Genomic DNA, 18871 nt, shown 5'->3' with positions numbered 1-18871 from the left:
TTATTCTATTGGTTGCATTTAAAGGAGAGATGTGATTTTTAAATTTTAAAGTGACAATATTTAAAATTCAATAGAAAGTATGGTTTGTGCAACTGTTTAAACTTATGATAAAAGTATTTATGTAAATTAAAATGCTACAAGGTGTTAGGCAGAGTTTTCAAAATTTTTTAAGGGGATATACAGAATAAAAAGTGAAGATATCTCTATAAGATAATAGCAATACTTTGTTAGTTTAATTTGGTCTATAGTAAGTATCTGACAGTAATAAAATTATTTTAAATTAGATTATAGTAGAAAATTGATACATGTAGGAAGTGAACAAGAAAGAAAAAAAGGTTACCAGTGGACAGTGAATTATCTAAGATAGAAACAGACAAGAAATCAAAGGAAACCATTACCTAGCTGTTTGGTGGAGATGAAGACCTTAGAAGGCAAAAGTGAAAAATAACACTAAAGCTTTTAGTTCTTACTTTAAAATGCACATTTTCCTCACTTACAAGAAAGGCCCTCTATGATGTGGCAGAAGCTGCAGCTGGATTGCTGACCACTGCAAGGCTACAGTGTCCCTGAGGATGAGAGGGGTTTTGCTATAGTATGGTATTTCCTAATATTTGAGCCAAATGATCTGTCAGACTTCTGGAATGTCAAATCGTTATCTCCTGATAAAGATGTCAAATAAGTTAGCCAATCATAAAATAGCTTATTCTTTAACTTTTATTAAAGAGCTCTGAATCAAGAAGTATAAAGGTCAGTATTTGAGTTCAGGAAAAACACTCTTACGCACTAACTCTACTCTGTCCCAAGGGATCGGAAAAATCACTACATCTTAACTTCTATTCTGATTTCTTTAACAAAGATAGGAAGTTCAAATGGTCATTTTAAACACTTTAAAGTTGCTTCAGTGTGAACCTATGCTAAAAAAAAATGCTTCCTTACACCTCCAATAACTTTCCAAATTGAACACACCATTACACTTCTCATTCAAAAAGATCTTTAGCCACAGGAAAGTCCATCTGTATATTTTACAAAACACACAGATGAAGAAAGTAACATGAGTTCAAAACAGGTGCCATCAAAATGTTCTTTTTCCTTTAAAAAGTTAATGTGAAGCTTTATTAACTAAAAGAACACTGATCAGAATTCATCATAATACAGATACACCATATTTGATTTCTGTTGAGAAGTTTAAACAAATTTGGTAATGAGCATTCTAAAGATGCAGTGCATGTGCTCTTAGTGAAATGTAATTTTTTAGTAATTTAACACTCTCATCAATTAATCCAGACACGCTTTGATTTGCTGCTAACCCTGTATTTTAGATGTACATGGGAAGCTTGATGGTGTACTCATTTAAGAACATACTTTGGTGTCACTTTGCCTGAGTCTAACTCCAGCTTTACCCTTTTTCACCTTACTGGCTCTGTCCTCAGACAAGCCCACCAGTCTCTTTGTGCCTCAGTTTCCCCATCTATAAAATGGCAATAATAACAGTGCTGATCTCAAAGAATTGTTCTGAAGATTGTGAGAGATAATCCACTGTGGCACATGATAAGCACTGAGAAGTTATTATTATTATATCTCAAAATAGCCAAGAAGTACATCAAGATTTCATGTTCCCCAATCTTGAGTGAGAAGAGTTTAATGATAAATAACTCTGATTTGGAAAGAAAGGGATACTTTGCATTGTTGATTGCAATATAATGTTATTTCACAAGTTTCTCACTGAAAATTCAGAATACAGATATTTACTCCTACTTAAGACTGAAAATTATATTAAATGAATATTTATTAATTCTTTCAGAATTTTGTTCTATCCATTAACTGAATATTAAATGAAAGACAGTAATATTTTCCCCAAGCAAAACTGAGTTGGGTTGACTACACAAAAAGTACTTAAAATAAATCAACCTTTTCTCTTTCTTCCCTGCCTACTATTCCCCTTCTTCAGGTCCCCACATCCAAATATAGCCTTCAATCGTAAAAGAAGTCAGAGAAAGCCACACATTTATGTAGGTGATCCACAAGGAAACAGAATGCACGGGGTTCAAGTCAAGATTCCTGGGTAGACCTTCTGTGGTTCATCTTCTAAAACTTACGTTAACAAAAAAACCCTTCCATAATCAACTGTGAAGGACAGTGAACCAACTTATTTAGGAACGAATAGAACAGACAGTCAAAAAGGTATATATAATAAAATGACACTGTAGAACTGTAAAATGGAGAAGGAAAAATTATTGGCCATTTTACTCCAAACAAAATGCCTATCAGGTTGGCAAAGATCAAGACTTTAAAAACGCGTAAAAGATGGCAGAGGGACTTACAGACTTTCCTTTTTGAAACAGAAGTTGATTTCCAGCCAGTGTAAAATAACGGGTTTTCCACCTTTTGATGAACTTCCATCTGACTTGCTTCTCTTTAAGTTTTCCTTCTATGAGGGGCTGGCCATCTTGATTTATAACTGTTGAAGGTAATAGAACATTCAAGCCATTTATTTTTCATTATTCATTTGGCAAATGATCAAAAGTCAGAATTGTACAGTGAACCAGACCCAATAAGTATACTTGGAAAGTGGCTAAAAAATTATGAATCTGGTTAAGCTTTCCCCCTTTGTCCCTAAAAGAATGCACAATTTAGATATGATAATGGAAAAGTGTTGAAAGCCCTCATTGAGATTTGCAAAAGGAATATATTTCACGAAAAGAGCATTTGGTTAGCAGTTTTTTAAAGTTCATCCAGATACTCAGCACTGTGCTTCCTAACTCCTTTGTTTCATGGTATGTTATTCACACAAACTTTTAGAGATGTAGTTTTATAAACAATCACAAACCAAGTATATTTAGCTATTTGCCAGCAAAAGTCAATGTAGTGCAAATATGTGTTTTCCTGAACGCTTAACAGCTGCAAAAACAAACCTACCCCACTCTTTTGAACATGATTTTTCCACTCTCTGGAACACACACTCTATCTCCACTCTCCACAGTTAAATCTTCACCTAGTTAAAAACTAATTATTTCATATTTCAACTCAAAACGTGGCTTCCTCTGGGAGACTTCTCCCAAACCCAGACCCAACTGACTTTGTCTGCCATATATTCTCAGAGCATCTGGTATGTTTCTCTTCTCAGATATCATCATTCAAAGATGATTATTGGCATTTACCTGATTAATGTCTTTCTTTACCATTCAACTGAAAGCTCAATGAGGTCAGCGTCTTTGCTTTGTTCACTATTGTTAGATCAGGCATACCTAGTATGAAGTGTGTAAATTTTTGTTGAATTAATGGATTCATTTCACACTGAAGTAGAGTACGGATGATAACACAGAACCATAGAGTTAGAAGATTGATTATGATGTCAGAAGTTTATATGTTGAACTGAAGAATCATTTGTTTTACAAACTATGTAAGATTCATTCTTCCAATTCATGTAAAAAAATCTGATTTCTGAGGTGTATGACAATATTTATTTATTTACATTAATGTTTGATATTCATGGCACCTTGAAAGTAATGAAATTTGTTAATTACTGTTAAATTTGGATAGTACCTCTTTGAACATATGAACACAACCTGTCCTTCCCATTCATCATTTCTCTTTTCTAATATAGGTTAAATAATTAGCTCAGATGGGGTATTTGTCCATCATGACAGCACTGTCAGGGTAAGAAATAATAAAATATATAGTTTTTATAAACAAATTCTATTAAAGCTAATCTGGCTTTTTTCCCTTCTTGTCTGATGACTAGTCAATTGGATCTTCCATTGTCAATCCCAAATTAAGGCTAGTAACAGAAACAATATATGAAATATATTGTTAGATAGTGGTAGGTTATGATGAAGAGAGTGAGTGACTTGGGGTTGGTGCACATGCATGTAAGTGGTCAGGAAAGAGCTTGCACATTCGAGGTGGCATTTAATCTGAGGTTTCAGTGATGAGAAGTACCTCCCATTTTCTAGTGTGCCCCATGGCGGCTAGTACTTGGCATAGCGGAGAGTATGCAAGGCAATTGCTCAAGAATCATCGACAACCAATGCTAACAAAATGATCTGTGTTCTGCTAGCAATCATCTATTAAGAGCTTTCTTAAAGGGAGTATGCTGTTTGCAAATTTAAATTTTCCATAAACACAGTCCTTGCTTCCTTTATGTAGCAGGTAGAGCACTCGGGACACCACATCTTCCCCAAGTGCTACTGGTCCTGGAGGGCTGGGATTTAGGTAATATTTAAGCACATGTCTCCTTCTGAATCTGACACTGGGAGTTAGCTACAAGAACTTCTCAACGTAGATCCAAATCTCAAGGCAGGTGCAAATGCTTCACTTGAAGTGTATGTGACCAAAATAGTCAAAGGAACTGTTTGAGACATGAAGTGGCTGGGATAACATGCCCACAGACCCACATGCCTACAATGATTGTGAGAGACTCCAGAGAAAATGATAGGCTTACTGGAAAATGAAAGATGAAGACTGATAGAGAAATGCTGCTGAGCAAAGAAGACTTCACTGTAGATTTTCACTGCCAGTGAAAGTGGATCCCAGGGAAAAGTCCAAGGAAAAGATTTTAGGAAGGAAATTTCAGCAGCACTTTAAACTAGCTGCCTGTTAGGACCTTAATTTAGGAATCAGAGTCAACTTCAGGTAATTCTTAAAAGTCAGGCTATTTGTACATATAGGATTAATTTAAAAATAGTTTCAAAAGGCAAAAAAAGAGAAAGACTAATTTTTTTTTCCAGTGGCTATCCTGGGTTCTAAAAAAAAGTTTTTTAAAATAACTATGTCTGGCATAAGTGTTACTGGCCACGCATTCTTTCAATAGGTCTATTGCCCATAGCACGTCCTGGTGAGCAATAATTCTCATATGATATTGCTGTCTCTTCATGACCAAAATGGGGAACTAATTCTTTCTAAGGATGATCATATTCCACTTGAAAAAGAACATGTCGAATGAGACTATGAGGAAATGATCATGTGCCTAAAACTATCTTGCTTGCATGTAATGCATACAGGATATTTAAGTATTTTCTCACTTGCTAATTAACACATTATTTCATTCAAAGCATCACAGTTTGGCTAAGACATTCTCTACCAACCAGCAACTGTTCCTTTTTAAAATTATCAGTTGGTTGAAAATAATTCAGTTTACAGAATATTTCATTTATTTGTGAAATAAACTGAAAATAATTCAGTTTATGAAATATTAAACTAAATTCTCTAGTGTAATTGGAACCCAAATTATTACATTTATCAACTTAAAAGTCTTAGAATGCTAATACAAATGGTTATATATTCACTGTATTCCTTTTTGCACCAGGACTTGACGACATTTATGTTGATAAAAGATGAAATTTGAAAATGTTAGTCTTACTCACTGAGAAGGTGGTGAATAATATCAGGCACAGATACCTTAAAGCAATAAAGAATGTTCCTCTATTGATCTAGCAGCCATATCCAGTCATCTCACACATAATTTTGAGCACATGTAGGCTATAAAGCACTGCGTTTGGATCTGAGGGCGTCACGAAGCCCAGCTCAGAGAGAGCCTGAGTTTACCATCTTGTGGTGAGATAAAGCATTTTACAAATTTGACAACTCAGTGTAGAGTTTGGTATAGAGAAGCCAAGCATTACAGAACTCAAAGAAAGAAAATTCTCCTTCTAGCTGGGAGAGAGTGACAGGAGGGCTGAGTCCCTGCTAAAGAAGGGAGAGAGGAACTTGTGGAAGGACTGCAGAGAAGGACTGAGGTAGCAAGAATGACATGTGAGGGGAAGTGAATGAAAAGAAAAAACCTAAAGAAGCTGGAAGAATCAATGAACTCAGAAGCAAGTTTGTAAAGCAATCACTTTGGTCAAAGTCATGAGCTGAAGGGGGAGGGGTTGCCTGTAGGCAATTTAAGATTTTTTTGGTGTAAGACCCAGGAAAGAGATTGGGTATCAGATAATCATAGGGGAGGTCATGTTGGACTTTATTTGAAAGGTCTTCTGAATCCCCATTATCAAAGATCTTGCTTTTCTTAAGGACTAATCAGGGGCCTAGAGCCGGCACAGGCATGAAGCCTCCTGGACACCAGATGGGATCAGCTGTGGATCAGGCATGGTCACAGCAGGAAACAGGGGCACCTCCAGCTGGGCAACTGAAGGGAGTTAATAAAGGGACTGTTTACACAGATGTGGGCATGGTTAGGAAAGGCATTTTAGTGCTCCGGGGCCAGAAACCAGGAGGAGGCACAACACCCCTCTGGCTGAAGTGGAAGTTGAAGAGACCAGTTAGGGGCTGTATGCAAAGCACCGCCCGACAGGAGCTGGGGCCGTGGATGGAGGGCACGGTCAACCTGCAGTGACCAAGCAGGTAGGGAGTCGGGAACAAATAAGCAGACCTCACACCGCTCCCTCCCTCTGATCGCCTGCCAGAATGTAACTGAAAACCAGAGGTAAGGAGACTGAACACTCTGGAGAGGCACCTGCTCTACATTGGGGGTAGGAAGCAGGAAAGCTTCCTGGAGTATCTGCGTCTGGGCTGAATTCTGAAGGACAAATGGCAGTGATGAAGGTGAAGTGAAGAGGGATATTCTGAAAAAAGAAAAAGGAAAATAACCTGCAAAGGGCTGAGGCTGACAGACTGGGCATGCAATGCATTCTAGAAGCTGTCACTTATTCTTAGTGATGGGAACCTGGCAGGATCGGCTAGCAAGAGATGAGGTGTGAGATTCAAGGAGAGACCAGTCCTAAAGATCCCTGGACATCACGCAAAGTGGAAGCTAATGCTTTGTAATGAACATAATGAAAAACAATAATTTCTGTAGTCATACAACTCAAGAGCATGAGAGTTCAGTAATTTAAGGTCTCCACCTTGCATTAAGGTTTATTGCAATTGTGACTATATCCTTGTGTGTGTGTGTGCGTGTGTGTGTGTGAGCGTGCTCAGTTGTGTCTGACTCTTTGCAACTCCATGGACTGTAGCCTGCCAAGCTCTTCTGTCCATGGGATTTTTCAGCCAAGTATACTGGAGTGGGTTGCCATTTCCTGCTCCAAGGGATCTTCCCAAATCAGGGATCGAACCGTGTCTCTTGTGTCTGCTGCACTGGCAGGCAGATTCTTTACCAACTGCTTCACCTGGTACATACCTTAGCCAATTATAATTTAGTTAAATATAGTGTGTTGGATGCCGTGTTTTCTCCTTACTGTAATAAATCATACAGGGCTGTACCAAAGACTTTCTCTGGTCTAGGCCGAGAGTTGATGGGGTAAGGGCAATGACTTTGGAATCAGACCTTAGCTGAAGTCCAGAAACTGCAACTCAATGGCTGAATGGTCTTGCACAAGTTATTTAGCTTCCCTGAGCTTCAGTTCGGAGAAGGCAATGGCACCCCACTCCAGTACTCTTGCCTGGAAAATCCCATGGACGGAGGAGCCTGGTAGGCTGCAGTCCATGAGGTTGCTAAGAGTCGGGACACGACTGAGAGACTTCACTTTCACTTTTCCCTTTCATGCGCTGGAGAAGGAAATGGCAACCCACTCTGGTGTTCTTGCCTGAAGAATCCCAGGGACGGGGGAGCCTGGTGGGTTGCCGTCTATGGGGTTGCACAGAGTCGGACATGACTGAAGTGACTTAGCAGCAGAGCTTCAGTTTCCTCTTCTCCAGAGATGTCACGCTTAACAACAGGGCCACCCAGCAGGTTGTTCACTGCCCAAGAGCACTCAGCTAAGGGGGGTATAGAGGTTGAAATTCAGCCTGAATTTTGCTATTTAGGTCATACACCCCCCTAAGCGGACATCAACCACCATTAATAAAGGTACATAAAATTCTGTAAAAGTTAGCACTAGCCTTGCTTAACTAAGTTCTGCTATCTAAGAAGATGTCAGCAAATAGTGGCTATTATCTTCATGATCATCGTCATCACCTTCTCTGACTGTAATGATGAACAGTTGGTTTTTATAAATACCAGATCCTAATGGCCTGAGGATAAAACCTATCTCCTTCCCTCCAATTAAGGATGTAATAAACCCATACTATATTAAAGCATTAGGAATGGTGAGAGAATTCAGAGTAAGACAATAAACCCTTTTAAAGTTCAAGGACTGCAGGCTTTGAATTTGAGGTGTGATAAGCAATTCAAAGAGTCCCAAAGGGAGGTGAACTCTTCTGATTTTGAGTAACAGATCCATTTGTTCATCACAATGGCCATTTTCAAGCTAATCCAGTAATGGATTGGGCTGCATTGGGAGGCTTTTCCACATCATTACTGGTTGCTCCCTTTTACCCCAGGCTTCCTGCTTATTCTTATGATAGTAGATGTTGACACCCCCACCGCCGTTAACTAGTATTCACATTGTACTGACTACTACCCACACCCAGAAGTTCCTTATACTGTGTGCTTTTGGCTCATGCAACTTTTGTCTTAAAAGTATTGCATTATGCACAAATAATTAAGACCGTCATAAACTTAATTTGTGATATTGGAATTCTTAGATGTTTTTCCTGATTGTTAAAGAAAGACAAATGCCTTGAAAAGAAGGCATAATCTGGAAGAAATAAGTAAATCTCAAATATTTAGTTTTAAAATAAGAAGTGAGAAAAAGTATGTCTTTTTTAAAAAACTGCTTCTGAGAATTACAACTCGTATACAGTCTGTGGGGAATTTCTTTCCGTGTATTGAGAGTCTCAAGTTTACTCTAATCCCCTTTTATGGTTTTACTGATTTTCTTGTGTGTGTGCCAGATCTAATAAACCCAACTCTGATTATAGAGGGTACACTAAAAGAGGGGTAGAAGCACCAAGTGAGGAGGCCGTAGGAGCCACATTCTGTAGACTGAGTGTCTGTGGTTTCTGAAATCACTAAGGATCGTAACAAATGGCATATTTCATATGACTACCCAGGCAGTGTTTAGAGGCCCATATTTCCTTACCAGTAGTGAATAAACAAGGAGGCATAATCCAGCATCGATTTTGTAACATCCCACAAGATGTGTGGGGTCCAAAAAAAGACAGGCAAGCTCAATGTGACAGCAGCCCTCTGAGGGCACTCTCACTTGTGCCAACTGACTGCCTTTCTCAGTAATTTCATGCCCATCGAAATGTAGCCTGCTTTCTAGGCTTCTCTATTAACTGCTGAAATATTGTTCTAAAAAAAGCCTTTTAGAACTACTATTTTATAAACTTGTAGAGCAGTGTTTCCCAACCTGTGTTCTGAGGAACACCTATATCAGAATTATGTGCTGGCTTATTAAAATGCAAATTCCAAAGCACCACCCTGAACCCACTGAACCATAATTTTGGGGTAGGGTGAGGGACCCTGCATTTTAACAGCATCCCCATCTGATTCTAACATGGCTCAAGAACTTCTAAGAAATGATAGTAGCTTCATGGTAGATGACAGTAATAGGCCATACAATATCCAAAATAGTAAAACTGCAAAACCAATAGTGGGAAAAAAATTGTTGTGAACTTTCCATAAAATTAAAGCATAGGATAGCAGTATAAGATCATATGGTGAAGTAAGTCAGAAAGAGAAAAACAAATATCGTATACTAACACATATATGTGGAATCTAGAAGGATGGCACTGATGAACCTGCTTGCAGGGAGGCAATGGAGACACAGACACAGAGAATAATAGACTTATGGACATGGCTAGGGAGGAGGGGCAAGGAAGGCTATGATGTATGGACAGAGTAACGTGGAAACATACATGGCCATACGTAAAATAGGCAGCCAACAGGAATTTGCTATATGACCCGGGAACTCAAACTGGGGCTCTGTAACAACCTAAAGGGGTGGGATGGCAAGGGAGGGGGAGGAACGTTCAAGTGGGAGGGGACATGGGTAAACCTATGGCAGATTCACGTGGATGTTTGTTAGAAACCAACACAGTACTGTAAAACAATTATCCTTCAATTAAAAATTAATAAATTTTTTTAAGTTAAAAAAAAGATCATATGCATGTCCTTGATTTAGGTTAATAGAGTTACAGGAAAAAAATGCTCAGAATCAATGTTTGTGGAATTTGGCTTATTTATTGTTCATCAGTGAGACAAAAATTCTAAGGCCACCTGCCAAGAGGGTAACCTGTTTAGTAGTTCTGAGAAGTTAAGAATAGTCACCTTTGGGTCCCTTATGGGAACCTACCAAATAATCCTGGCCCACACTTGCCCAGTAATGACTGACAGGGACCAATGGGAAAAGATCAGGGGTGTAGAAATGAATGGCAAGAACTGCTCAATCTTATTCTTGAACTTTGAGTAAAAAAGGGTTCCATATACTCTTCCCATGCTGGTCCCATGCTGTCAACTCATTTCTATGATCTCATGGATACGTATTACTGACTGTAGGGTGTTAGATGGTTTTAAAGGTTGGGTGCTTTTCTGCACTGCCTGGACATTGTAGAGCTGTGGGGAAAGCTGGGGGAAAATAGATGTGACATACTTGTATCAGGGGCTTCCCTGGTGGCTCAGACAGTAAAGAATCAGCCTGCAATCCAGGAGACCCAGGTTTGATCCCTGGGTCAGGAAGATCCCCTGGAGAAAGGAATGGCTACCCACTTCAGTTTTCTTGCCTGGAGAATCCCATGGATAGAGCAGCCTGGCGGGCTACAGTCTATAGGGTCGCTCAGCTGGACATGATTGAGTGACTAACACTTTCACTTTCATACCTGTACCAGCTCTGTGATAAGGAGAGTCATCTGGTTTGAGCTGTCTAAGTTGCATGCATGCATGCTCAGTCACTTCACTTGTGTCTGATTCTGCAACCCCACAGACTGTAGCCCACCAGGTTCCCCTGTCCGTGGGATTCTCCAGGCAAGAATACTGGAGTAGGTGGCCATTCTTTTCTCCAGGGGATCTTCCCAACCCAGGGGTGGAACCCGTGTCTCCTGCGTCTCTTGCACTGCAGGCAGATTCTTTACCCCTGAGCCATCAGGGAAGTCTGTCACAGGTTGCATATGTGTTAGCCATTGTCCCACCTGTATGCATGTGCATTCTTGGTTGTTTAAGAGCATTCTGAAGAGGTCTATACTGTTTTTGTAGAATTATTTAACACAAACTCCATCTGTTGTGGTTGAACACTTGGCTTCCAACTTTTTGGCAATAAATAGAAGCTTTACAATGTCTGCATTGGAAGTTTTACCTGTAACATATCCATTATAACACTGTATCTGATATATATACATACACACAGAATATCTCACTCTCTGTTAAATAAAATGATCTCTTATAGTACTTTTGAGAAGAACTTATTTAAGAAAATACTGCTTAAACAAAGAATATACTTGGCACAAAAGATACACTGAAAATGCCATCATATGAATCCCTTTTTTTCTCTTAAAATGAATTATTGTGAATTCATTAATTTGGTTTTTGTCACCACTTGCCTAAGAAAAATTATACTAAAGATTTTCTGAGAAGATACAAAATTGGTCATTTGCTCATTTGGCAAATATTTTTTGACTATCTATAGCATAGGCTACCCACTCCAGTATTTTCGGGCTTCCTTTGTGGCTCAGATGGTAAAGAATCCACCTTCAATGTGGGAGACCTGGGTTGGATCCCTGGGTTGGGAAGATCCCCTGGAGAAGGGAAAGGCTACCCACTCCAGTATTCTGGCCTGGAGAATTCCATGGACAGCCCATGGGGTCATGGAGAGTCGGATATGACTAAGTGACTTTCACTTTCAGTATTGTGTGCTAGGGTCTGAGGAGGGGGCTCCCTCCATAGAACTTGTTTACTAGAGGAAACAGACACTGATCATACAATCAAAGCAAAATCAACCAAACAAAAAAACTAACAACGACAGAAAGGAAGATGACAGGTATAACAAGTATTACAAGGAGAGATCTGAAATGTTTTGCGGGCCTTAGCATTAGTTGGGAGGTTACAGAAAGCTTCCCTAAGGCAGTGAATTTGAGTTGTAATGGGAAAGTTATTATCTACATTAACTAGCTGATGAGGGGAGACAGGGTGCTCCCTAGCAGAAGAATAAAAGATAAAAAAGCCCAGGGCAGGAAGAAGTGTGGTGAATATAAGAACTGAAAGGAGGTCTTTCTGGCGAGAATGGAGAGGCACTGGGGACAAGACGAGGCCGGAGAGGCTAGAGAGGGCATTGCATGCGAGGCTGTCAGGCGCTGGAGGTGGAGTTTGGTGTTTAAGAGCTGTGGGAATAGCACTGAAACATGTATATTATCAAGCGTGAAACAGATCGCCAGTCCAGGTTGGATGCATGAGACAAGTGCTCAGGGCTGGTGCACTGGGAAGACCCAGAGGGATGGGATGGGGAGGGAAGTGGGACAGGGGTTCAGGATGGGGAACACATGTACATCCGTGGCTGATTCATGTCAATGTATGGCAAAAACCACTACAATAATGTAAAGTAATTAGCCTCCAGCTAATAAAAATAAATGGGGGGAAAAAAAGAGCTGTGGGAAGCCGTTGTAAGGTTTTATACAGAGAGTGGTGCCAAGATTTGTGCTTTGAAGAGGTCACTCTGGCTACAATGTGGGAAGGGGGTTGGAAGGTCCAAGTAGTTCAGGCAGGAGGCTACTGCCATTATTTTAGGCAAGAGGTGATGGTAGTGTAATGAAGAGAGATGGACAGAGTTGAAAGCACCTGAGAAGGGAAATCCAAATACTGGGTGACAGGCTGGATAGGGGTGGGGAGAAGGAATGGGGTGTTTGGCTGATGCCTCAGAACGAGTGATGTTATAATTACTGAAGTGGGGGGTGCTGAAAGAAAGTCAGATGGGTTTTTTTTTTTTTTTTTTTTTTCGGGGGAAGGGTGGGACATTTATGAGTTTTAATTTAAATGAACTGAGTTTGAGCTGTCTTTGAATTATCAAGCAGGAAGAGTCAAGCAGAGAAGGGCAGATACACATTTGAGAGTTTTGTCACAGAAGCAGTTACTAAAGCCACAGACCCGTGGAGACTGACTAGGGAGAGAGTTATGGTGACGGGAAGAAATGTGCACTGATAATGAATAGCTGGATAGAGGAAGGTGGGCCCAGAAAGGAGGTTGAGAAGGAGTGTTTAGAGCAGGAGGGACACTGAAGAATGCTGAGTCACAGAAGGTAAAGGGGGGAATGTTTGAGGAAGGAGGAACTGGCCCACAGAATTGAATGCTGCTAAAGGCAAGTGCTGAAAAATTGATGCTTTTGAACTGTGGTGTTGGAGAAGACTCTTGAGAGTCCCTTGGACTGCAAGGAGATCCAACCAGTCCATCCTAAAGGAGATAAGTCCTGGGTGTTCATTGGAAGGACTGATGCTGAAGCTGAAACTCCAATACTTTGGCCACCTCATGTGAAGAGCTGACTCATTGGAAAAGACCCTGATGCTGGGAGGGATTGAGGGCAGGAGGAGAAGGGGACGACAGAGGATGAGATGGCTGGATGGCACCACCGACTCTATGGACATGAGTTTGAGTAAACTCCGGGATTTGGTGATGGACAGGGAGGCCTGGGGTGCTGCGATTCATGGGGTTGCAGAGAGTCGGACACGACTGAGTGACTGAACTGAACTGAAAGGCAAGTGACACAAGGACTGAAACATATCCAGTCCTGGAATCTGCATGACCTGAATGACCATAGAGATTATGGGCTGAGAGGCCAGATTAGAAAGGGTTGAGTCAAGAGGAGCAGGAGGCGAGGAAACACAGGGTGAACAGTGACGACTCTTCTGGCTTTAAAGAGGAGGCGAGGAAAAAAATAAATAAATAAAGAGGAGGCGAGACAGAGGCAACAGGTGAAGAGAAATGAGACATGAAGCCAGATGAAGGTGTTTAAGAGCCCGTGGGAGTTTAAGTTGCAGGAAGAAGAGCTCTTTTAAGAGATCCTAAGTGCTTTAATTTTAAAAACTGTGTAAAAATTCTTTAAGTCAATGTCACTGTAAATCTGTATAGTGACAGGGACTGATAAATTCACTCTGGTCTGCCTTTTTAAAGCATGCTTCCTCTCCTCGATATTCTGGCTTGACTCAGCTTATTCTGTTAGTGTAAAAAGACACGTTTCGATGCCTGATGATTTGTTTCTGGAAAACCACAGGGTGACTCATGCTTTGCTGCAAGTATACTTTCACTCTATCAAGACAAGATTGTTGTTGACCCAGTTTGGAAAGGCAGAAGGATTGATAGTGATGCTGGCTGAAAAATAGAAATTAACCCCTGAAGGGAATTAGGCTACTTATCTTAGCTTATTTCCCATAGAGGCTCACAGGTTATTAGCAAGTTTACTATGAACTCTGTGTATATGTGTGTATTGAAACCTTTTAGTCAAATATTAAAATTGGGTATCCACATGGTATTGAAGTTTTGTACACAGCAACATTTCTTCTCATAAACTTTGCAAAAGTTGCTATTTCAAGGTTTCAGTTTAGTAAGCTGTTACTTTTTTATTTTTGAGAAAGAATTAGATTTTAAAGTTATGTTTCAAAACAAATCTTATTTCTCCTATTGGCATTCATTACACGATCCATGAATTATTCCATCATCCATCTATATGCCAAGTACTTCTTAAACACTACCATGTGCCAGATACTGGGTAGGGCATATAAAGAATAATAATGTATGGTTCTTCCTCCTCTAGTTTACTGTCTAGTGGAGGAGATTGATGGCAACACACTGTGTACACTATAGAAGGTGTGGGCAGAGAACAAAAGGACAGAGAGAAGGGAGTTTATTCTGTCGGGGTGATTTGTCCATGTATGCCAATGTGTATGCACATATGTGCGTATGTGTGTGCCTATGTGAGAAAGAGATAGAATGTGAGTGTGGGAAAAGCTTAACAGAGAGTCATAAAACAGGCACATGGAGTGGAAAGAGAAAAAGATTTCAGGATAAGGATAGTAACTTATTTGAGCTGCTGAGCATGTATTTGTTTTGTCATTATGTAATTCAAAGTATCTTTGAAAAATAGGCTGGGGTTCAATTTTACCTACCGGGTCATTAACAGTATATATGTGTGAAGATGTGAAGTTATCCTGCCCAACCACTGCACTGGTTTCGGCTCTCCAGCCATGTTTAACATGGAAGACAACATGCACACATGTTGTAGGAGGGAAGGCATCATAAGACAAACCCAGCCACTGTATAAAATCCAAAGTGGGTTTTCTTATGTCACCCATAAAGTTCTGTGAAAGTTGGCACTAAAATTAAATGGAAAACTTTCATGTTAATGGACCCGCAAGGTTATTTACATCCTACTAGTTGATTCATCAGAGATAACCTCATTTAGCCCATTTTCAAGTTGGCATCTAGAGTGGAAAGCCATCTAGCCTAGGCTGGAGGTATCCGGAAAATGAGAGCCACCCTGCTGGTATCAGCTTTTAGTGTCCAGAGGAAATCTATTGACAGAGGCCTTTCTCATCCTAATAGCATTTTGAAATCATCTCTACTTGCCCATGTGATATAATGGACAGCATGTTCTTGTAGCACAAACGTTTGAAATCAAGTTCTAAAGAAGAATCATGATCGATGGTTGAGGGCTGTCTGAAAAAACATTTCTTTCATTCTCTTTTATAGCCGAAGGAGACCTCCTACAGACAATTGCATTCAGTGTTGAAATATCCAGTGACTAAGAGAGAGATCACCCAGGCAAGGGCTCAGCTCTACAAGTGCCAAAGATGCAAGTGCCAAAACCAGGATGTCTCTGAGTTGCTTTCTGTAGGGTGTAAGAACAAAGGCATCCCATGTGTCTCAAGAAACAAGAGTGGAAGTCATGATTTAGTTCCTCCTCTTCCTTTAAAAAAATGTGACTGAATAGGCAGCCAGATGTGTTCCAGGGCACTCCAGCTGACTCACTCTTACTGTTAACAGGCACTAGCAGTTCCAGGACACGAGGACTATGATAGAGGGGTTTGTTTGGTTTTCCAGAAAGAGATTCTGTTCTGTCCGATCTGTTTGCTCAATCTATTCTCTCATTCACGTGGGGTTGATGCGATTGACAATACACACCAACAAGCCAGTCTCTGAGGATTTTTGAGTTATTTCAGGAACTTTCTAACCTTCTACTCTGTGTTTTTATAAAATGACGATCAGAAACTGAATCAGCAATTGGAGGAGTTGGAAATAGCTTCTATGTGACCATGTCCTATGTGTAATCAGGACATGATTCCCGCACATCCCCATACCAAAATCCCTGCTTGTGTTTGAGAGGATTAGGTCATCAGAGGGGTGGCTCACTCCTTGATCTTTCCAATATATTATAATTTTATGAAATAATTGTTCTTGCAGTTTTCAATATTCCATGCCTTTAACTTGGATTTGCCCTAGAGATGGAAATTTCAGGCTCAAGAATTGACCTGGATTAAAATGCTAGTTGTACAACTTAGTAGCTGTGTGACCTTAGAAAAAGTACTTGACCTCTCTCTGTTTCAGTGTCTTAATCTGAAAAATGGACTCAATAATGGTGAGAAAAATGCATGTAAGGCGGAGCACATAGTTAGCATGAGAAATGCTAGCAATTATAATTTTAGGACCTTTATACTATTCTAGCATTTAGTTTCCTCTGACTTCACACTCAACTGGATAAAATATACATTTTGTTGAATACCGAAACAGTAAACTTGTGTGAATTTCTGTCTGCTGATGGTGGAGCTGATGGGAAGAGGACTGGGAGTTGATGGGGTGATATAACCTCTACTCAAGGAGGGGAATGTCCTTAAAGTGACCTTGGAAGCCGGTTGGTTTGTTGTCAATTTCTGGAGTCCCATAGTTTAGTCTATACATTATTAAGAAGGATTTATATTTCAGGATGTCCTTCCTAGAAGCCTAACTGAAATTTTCTACTTGTCTCATGTTTTGTTCCCCATTTATGAAGACTTTGGCACTTTAAAAAAAATACGGGAACAATGACTATTTGAGAACAAGGTACCTTTTGCCAATACCTTAAAAAAAAAACCCAAATGCAATTTCTTCAGCCTTTTGTCTTAGACTCCAATTCTCTCTCTTTAAATCCCTTCCTCCTTGAGACTGACATGGCATCTGGGCCCTGCAGGAGTGCTAACCAAACCAGAACAGGAACAGGACTTAGGCACGGTACACTGGGAGCTGAGACAGTCAGGGAAGTAGACTCTGCTGTACACACAATGACTTCTCTCAATGAGGAAAAAAGCACCAGTCTCCATTACCAGACTCAAAATGCACTGGGTATGATATAGTGATATATTTGATATTATTAACACATAATCACAATAGACCTGGAACATTTTAATATTCAAGTTGTATTTGGCTTTTCCATTTCTGAATATTATTCATTCATTGGCTCACTCAACAGGTATTTATTGCATGTTAAAAACAAGGAAGTATGCTAGATTTTTCTATATGTGTCTGGCCCTAACTGGGTTATGAACCCTTTTAGAGCAGAGATATTGTACCTTTTTCATGTTTTATCTCAAGGTTTAGCCTGTCGAAGACATTCAACCAACACAGCAAATACGCACTTCATAAATGAAAAATGGGATGCAAGTTCTATGCTGCCTATGCATAACCAAATAACAAAATATTTAATCCCATGTCTTGATCATCTTTAAACTTATAATTTAAGCAGAACATGAATGCAAATATCATTCCTATGATTAATATATGTCAGCAGTATTATTTCAGACCTTTCACTTGGATTAAATATATAACTTATATGCTATATAAAAATAAGAAAACTAGATCAATCTATAAAAACTTTTCAGGGAGTTTTTGGTGAAAATAGTAATTTAAAATAGGATTTCTCTCAGACCCAAATCCCCTTTCATAAAGCAAAAGGAAATGAGCAAAGAAATCTAAAAGTTTTTGGCACCAAACATTTTGATTCAATATGTTCTGCTGTAAAGTGTTTGGCCTTGTTTGAATTTTTATTGCTATATGTTCTCAGTCTATATTTAACTGTGAGAAACACAAATAAGAACGAATGAATGTGCAAAATGTTCTTTTTAAGTCACGGCAGTGAATTTGAGAAAACATATATTAAAGGAACACTTTGTGGTCTTAACTTGCGGCTCCTTTCCTGAGCCTCCCTTGGCCAGATACGATTTAATGTTTATTGAATTAAGGACTCAACTTACTTGGAATGAAATTCTTTAGGGCCTCTCAGAACCACCTCAGATAAGTCCCTTCCTTCACCATGATCTCAAATAAGGTTTCTTTTATGCTGTCTTTTTCACAGGTGAAATAAGGTCTAGTTAGAAAGTTTCATAATGGGGACATTCAATTCATCAATTCTTTCGTTGCTCAAATTAACTTTTTAAAAAATCAGTGTGTTCACTCTGGCATCAACTCAATCTCAGTCTGTAATCAGCCAACAATCTGTGCCTCATGAAGGTTGCCATCTTAACTGCCAGTTTCTTCCACCCATACTGTCTCCGTGGGGTAATACATTCTATTTGGTGCCTCTGCGTGAGCCCCTCAAATTTCCATCTGGCCAAAATAAACACTTCTTTTTCAATTCAGTCGCAACTTCTTGGCTGAGCAAGAGGACAGACTTGCCACAATGGATGATCTTTAAGATGCACCAAATCCCTATTCAAGGAACGGGTACAGATGGTGTGACCAACAGCTCTCTAGAGGATGGCTCATCTACAAAGTGGTTCGTGTCCAGCAGTGTTCCAACACCATTCTCTTGGTCTATACTTCAGTTCTTGAACCAATGTCGGTGTTGAGAACTCTATCACATTGATGGTAAAATATTCCATTCCCAAGGGCAGCATAACTCTGTGAAGATTAGACTTTTTATCAACCTCTGTCCACTGGTTAAACTGGGGCAAGTGTAACCAGGAGACAGCATGGGGAAATGGTTAAGTGCATGGGCTCTGGGGTCAGACTGGGTTCAATCCAGCCGCTGTTAACTTATTACCTGTGTCACCTCAGGCAGTTCCCAAATCCCTCCATGCCTCAGTTGCCCCATCAGTAAAATGG

At 39.9% G+C, this 18871-nt stretch overlaps 1 protein-coding gene across 6 annotated transcripts in view; it reads right to left on the bottom strand.

The window, feature by feature from the left end:
- Positions 1-18871, bottom strand: part of VEPH1 (ventricular zone expressed PH domain containing 1) — a 312127-nt gene that overhangs the window by 63552 nt on the left and 229704 nt on the right. For all 6 annotated transcript variants that reach the window (XM_043473913.1, XM_043473914.1, XM_043473911.1 and 3 more), the window contains one exon: positions 2322-2458. In XM_043473913.1, the coding sequence (XP_043329848.1) occupies positions 2322-2458 (137 nt within the window). The remainder of the gene's footprint in view (positions 1-2321; positions 2459-18871) is intronic.

This window comes from Cervus canadensis, chromosome 7 (assembly GCF_019320065.1).
Source record: "Cervus canadensis isolate Bull #8, Minnesota chromosome 7, ASM1932006v1, whole genome shotgun sequence".
Classification (NCBI taxonomy): Eukaryota; Metazoa; Chordata; class Mammalia; order Artiodactyla; family Cervidae; genus Cervus; species Cervus canadensis.
The sequence above is the reverse complement of the archived record's forward strand: the minus strand, read 5'-3'. Positions and strand labels throughout refer to the sequence as shown.